At 49.7% G+C, this 6,000-nt stretch overlaps 1 protein-coding gene across 4 annotated transcripts in view; it reads right to left on the bottom strand.

The window, feature by feature from the left end:
- PTPRA (protein tyrosine phosphatase, receptor type A) overlaps positions 1-6,000 on the bottom strand; it is a 146,140-nt gene that overhangs the window by 21,666 nt on the left and 118,474 nt on the right. For all 4 annotated transcript variants that reach the window (XM_019552973.1, XM_019552974.1, XM_019552975.1 and 1 more), the window contains 3 exons: positions 4,748-4,884; positions 1,111-1,201; positions 357-433 (listed from right to left, as the gene is read on the bottom strand). In XM_019552973.1, coding sequence (XP_019408518.1) covers positions 357-433; positions 1,111-1,201; positions 4,748-4,884 — 305 coding nt within the window. The remainder of the gene's footprint in view (positions 1-356; positions 434-1,110; positions 1,202-4,747; positions 4,885-6,000) is intronic.

Consider the following 6,000-nt stretch of genomic DNA (forward strand, 5'->3'; position numbering starts at 1 on the left):
AGACTACCGTAGTGCTGGCTCTGTGCTCCATACTCTAATCACCAGACTGTATTCCCTTTAACACCAGGGCAGAGCAGATCACACCTAGCTCCCACTGCTAGGCCAACCCTGCAGGACTGAAGAACAGCACAATGCTTGGCCAGTGAACTAAGCAGATGTGAATCATATACTCAGAAAGCTGGACAGCCCCAAAGGGCCAGCTCTTCACAGTCCCTTTTTCCAACTACAGTCACATTCTGGGTAAGCCACATGCACAGTGGTAAGTGCCTAGTGAAACCGGCCACTGCAGAACCATGCCCAGCAGACTGGGGTTTGCCCCAGAAACAATTAGTAACAAAGTCCAGACAGAAACTCACATTAATGAAGGAGGCGTTAATGTAATCGGAATCCGGGACCCCTTCCACGGGAGTCAGGTGAACCCTGGAATGATCATCTGGAGAAGAAGGAAAACTGGGCATTAAAACTGGGCAGCCCTATGTCGAGGTCCTCGAGGTTTGGGCATGCATAGAAGAGACTGTGTCCAAATTTAAACAGACAATGAGCTCCATGCAGAAGAGGGTTCTTCCTGCAGAGGGCATGACCTTGAATAGCTTCTCCATCCAGCTATCTTTGCTCTCTAACCCCCTAACCATGCAAGTTCATTGGGGACCTCCAGGTACATGCAGGTAAATGAGGTTTCTGGCCCTTGCCACCTTATTCCTCATCTCCACGCTTTAAAGGCCTCAAAGCGAAAAGGGGGTTCATTTTCCAGGGTCTCCTCTACCCTCTCCACAAGGGGCAACAGCAGTGATGTGAACATCTATCCAGTAGAAGCCAGCCTGAGTCCTTCCCTTTGACCTGAAGCAGCAGAAGACTCTTTCTATACATCAGCTGGGTTAAGAGGAGATGCAGCGACTTGCTAGAGGAGGGAAATCACCTGACCTCTCCTGTTGTTTTAACTCAACCCCTTGTACATGGCTTCCTGTTTCCTAGCAGCTGCCACTCCCTGGGCCTTTTGCACACCTTGCTTTGGCCATACCAGCCACACAGAGTGGAAGCGCAGCCCAGCAGCAGTGGGTGGTGCCACTGAATATGAGCCTCACTGAAGCAATGGTTAGAACAAATACCTACAGGGCAAAATGTTCACGTATCTGTTCTTCTCTTTGTTTTCCTCCTTGGAAGCAGCTTCACATGTGGCCTGGATGGGACATGCTGGCAGAGCCTGAAAGGGCAGGAAAAAAGAGATGGTAAGTAAGTACAAAGCAACTGGCTCTTCATACAGCTGGCAGCTCTACTGTACTTCACATGCTTTGTAGCTAAAGATCTCCAGACACTTTACAGGCATTAACTTAAGTAATCCCCAGAACCTCCAGGGGTAGCATCTTCTGTACTGGGAAAGAACAGGGTCCTAGGACTTACCTGATGGGACAGCTGGAAGAACTGGGAAGAGAATAGGAGTCTGGACCCCCGACCCTTACTCTAATTAGGTTATACCAGGAAGGCCAGGCAGAACAGACTATGTTCAAGTCTAAAGAGACAATGAACTGCACACTGTACACATACAACAGTGAAGGGACGAGGGGAGGCAGCCTGGGAACCACTCTGCTCTGCTGAGCCCCTGCCTGGGTCCAGCAGGAGACCTTTACCTCGAGTGTGAAATACAAGCTCCCACTATAGTCGATACTCACTGTCCTCATCCATCTCATACCAGAAGACCCAAATCAGCCCTTGGCGATGAGTTTTACAGGTCTATGATGCCCTGTTCTCTTTGGGACCTGCTCTGCAGGAGACCTGCTTTTGTCCTAAAGGTAGCATGGCTCAGCCAGCTCTATTCTTATCTGGAAGTCACCTCTGAGCACAGACCACTCCACTTCAGGATGGGAATAACAAGCCCGTGTACCCCGTGGCCTTCCCCTCAAAGAGCAGTTGAGCCAAGCTGGACCCTCCTCCCTGGGAAGCAGGGTGCCATGTTATCTAGGAGCACATGGTGGCAGCAAAGTTTCCTCCAGCACAAGCCCCGAGCCCTCAGCAGCACAGAGAGGCAGGGCTGGCAGCTCTATTCTTCATATTGCTTCTGAATGAGAAAATACCAAGTGCCACCACTTACGCAGCAGACTGAATTAGGAAAGGAGCTGGCTGGTCCTCCCAGCTTCTGCTGGCTGCCTGGAACATTATAGGAGGGCAGGGAGTCAGCTCTGAGCATCAGACTCTGCGAGGAGCTTCTTTCATTAAAAAAAAAATGAAAGTAGGATAGAGTTGCACCTTTTAGACTAATTAAAAGTGAAATCATCAGAACTGAGTGATCAGTAACAAGTACCAGTGGTACCAGGTCCTGGGGAACAAAGTCCTCTCTCCACAGAACCTAAGCAGTAGTGGAGCAAAGCTACCCTTATTTCCCCACCAAGTAGCCCTACCTCTGGCCTGAGGAGACCCCCATCCCAGGTTACAGGGGATCCATTCTCTGCTGCACGTACCATATTGGCCCTTCCAGGGATAACTAGAGCTAAATGTGCTGCTGTAATGCAGACTGCTCTCCAGAGTGCCTGGATGGAGGCCCATCAACTGTCCCATGCAAGCCACCGAACAGCCAACAAGAAGAGACTTGAACACAATGGGGGGAAGGGGCAGGTATTTATGCCTGAAGGGAATGGAGCGGGGCAGGGTTCCCAGCCTTGGAGACTTCACAATGCCCAGTTAGGGCTCTTTTAGTGGCTGGTTCACATAAGACAGGAGCCTGTTTCTTCAGGGAGCTAAATAAATCACCCTCCTAGTTCTGGGGACAAAGGTTTGTGATCTGGAGACAGAAATTCTCACTGCAACCCCTCTTTCATCCCAAAAGAGCACCAACATGCAGCAGCGCTGATGCAGCAACTGCTGCTACCCTCCCTCTCAGTGAAGTGGTTTCACAACAGTAGGGAGAAGGGAAGTGTTTGGTTAAGGAGACACAGAAAGCTTAAGGCTCTTTCCAACAGTTGTGTACTGCATGTCTGTCGTGTGGGCCCCTCTGTACTCCAGGTCAAGCTGGACCAAAATTCTCCATCCTTCCCTCACCTGGCCTAAGGCTTGGGCCCTCCCTGGCTCAAGCAATTCTCCTCAGGCCCACGCTGTTTAACATCTTCATCAGCGACTTGGATAAGGGGGTGGAAAGCACGCTGGCCATGTTTGCTGATAACACTAAGATGTGGGGCGAGGTGGACAAACCTGAAGGGAGAGGGAGCCTGCAAATAGACTTAGACAGACTACAAAAGTGGGCAGATGAAAATAGGATGGGGTTCAACATAGACAAGTGCAGAGTGCTGCACCTTGGGAGAAGGAATCCACAGCATACATACAGGCTGGGGAGCTCCCCTCTTGAAAGCACAGAGGAGGAAAGGGATCTTAGAGTCACTGACTCCAAGATAAACATGAGCCCCCAATGCCAGACCGCAGCCAGCAAGGCCAGCCATACCTTGTCATGCATCCAAAGGTGCATCTCAAGCCAGTCCAGAGAGGTGATCCTCACCCTCTATGCGACTTTGGTCAGACTGCAGTTGGAGTACTGCATCCAGTACTGGGCGCTGCACTTCAAAAGGGATGGGGCCAGCCTGGAGAGGGTTCAGAGGACGGCCACCCACTTGGTAAGAGGGCAGCAGGACAGGCCCTACAAGGCGAGACCGAGGGACCTGAACCTGTTCAGCTTCAGCAGGAGGAGGCTGAGGGGGGACCTGGTGGCTGCCTACAAACTCATCAGGGGAGATCAACAGCAAACAGGTAGAGCCCTTTTCTCCCCAGCACCACCTGGGGTGACAAAGACCAATGGTAATAAGCTAATGGAGAACAGGTTTAGGTTAGAGATCAGAAGGCAGTATTTTACAGTTAGGGTGGCCAAAATCTGGAACCAACTTCCCAGGGAAGTGGTCCTCGCCCCTACCTTGGGCAAATTCAAGAGGAGGTTGGATGATCACCTGTCTGGGGTCTTGTGAACCCAGCATTCATTCCTGCCTGTGGCAGGGGGTCAGGCTAGATGATCTGTTCAGGTCTCTCCTGACCCTAGCTACTATAAAACTATGAAACCTGCTGATGGAAAGTAGCTGCTGGGTAGACAGACTCACAGGCAGGGTACCCAGTCACTCAAAGGCACTTTCATCCCAAAACCTGACCTGTGATCCCCAGCCCCAAGTGTGCCATCCTCCTCAATGGGACCGTGTACAGACATTCACACCCCCAGGCTGTTCCCAGGTTATTTGTCTCCCACAGTGGCCATTTTTGCTCTGGGAGAAAAACCCTGAACTTCTGTACGCTTGTGGTTTCTACTGGGAGAACACTGCCTCTCCCAGGAGAAAATGAATGTCCATAGGTGGCTTTGGTCTTTGATTAGTATAGAAAATGCTGGGGTGAATCAGTAGTGCAAGGTACTATATAATACATCTATGCTCTGCTGTGTGTCATAAGCCCTGTACAGCTAACAGCTGTCTCAAGTGGTAGCAGCTGGAGCTGTGGACACAGAAGGATACAAGGTCTATCCCTGTTACTACCTGACCAGGAAGCTCCTCAGTGGCCTCAAACTGTGATTACAATATTGTAACCACATGAAACACTGTCTGTTTCACAACACTACAGAGGAACGTTAGTGTGAAAGGTGAATGGTGGCCTGGTCTCACTTGGCTAGATTTGCTAGAATGAACACATTGACATAATGAACAAAACACCCCTTTTACTGTTCAGCCTGATCAGTCTCTCTGGCAGGACTGAGCCACATTTGGACAAGAGAGGATTAGTAAGCACTCACATTGAATTCCTCCCGGAAGAGCTTATTGTCGTCTGCCATTCGCCGGTTAATCTCCTCTTCCAATTTATCGACAGGCAGCGGCGGGTATTTCCTGTTGGTGCTGGGAGACCGGGCCAGCAGTGGCATGCTCTGAGGCTCTGCAAGATCACACATGCACAACACTGTTTACTTCTCCACTCACAAAGCTGGCAAACAGGTTCTTATAAGACCACCGGTTTATTTTTGACAATCTTGCCTCTCTGAGGTAGCACTGATTTAGTTTGCTCTTTCTATGTGGTCTGCTGTGCAAGGATCTCTGAGTGCTTTGCAGACATTAATGAAGTCTCTCAGTATCCCAGGGGGAGTGATCTTTGGGTATCATTCTCTTCCTTTTACAGAACCATGATGCTGGGGGCAGAGCTACATTTTCAATTTAGGATGTCATAAGTCACTTAAATTCATACTTTGCCCTTATCCATGTAGCTATGCTGATTTTACACACACACACACACACACACACACACACCCTTTTCCTGTGCAGATTTTCTTATTCCAGTATCAGAGTGACTTTTCCAAAAGGAGCCTCTTGTGCAACTATACAGGGGTACACATGGGGATTGAATCAGCACAGTTGTGCTAGTCTGCATTCATAGCTTAGTTTACACCAGTTTAACACTGACACAAAGAAGGTCTTAGATACTAAAAGGCTGATTTTCATGCTTATTGCACTACTAAAAGTTGCTAAGGTATGGCAGAGATGGGCTCTGTATGAAATCTTACATAGAATACAGAAGTGAAGCACACTCATGTCAGCTCTAATGTGCCTAAATATAGGATTAGGTGGCTAACTTCAGGTTCCCACCAGGTAAATTTTGGCCCAAAGTCACAAATCAAATCATCCACAGGGCCAGGAGAAAATCCAGGCATCTTGGTTCACAGGTATGCTCCTTAAATCAAGCAGCAGCAGCCCTAGATTTCAGGAGGGCAGACTTCAATGAGCTAAGGAGAATAGTCGGGGAAGCACTGAGGTCCCAGAGGGGAGGGGAGCCGGGTGTCCAAGGAGAGTGGTCGCTCCTTAAGGAGACAATCCTCCAACCCCAAAGGGAGGTAATCCCAATGAGGATCAAAGGGAGCAGGAGGGCACACAAGCCTCCGTGGCTCACCAAAAGCATCCAGGAATGTCTCCTAGCTAAAAGAGAAGTGCACACCCAATGGAAAGGAGGGGACATCACCAGGGATGACTACACTGCAATTGCTAGGGGATGTAGGGGGGG

This window comes from Crocodylus porosus, unplaced genomic scaffold, assembly GCF_001723895.1.
Source record: "Crocodylus porosus isolate Cpor-Errol unplaced genomic scaffold, CroPor_comp1, whole genome shotgun sequence".
Classification (NCBI taxonomy): Eukaryota; Metazoa; Chordata; order Crocodylia; family Crocodylidae; genus Crocodylus; species Crocodylus porosus.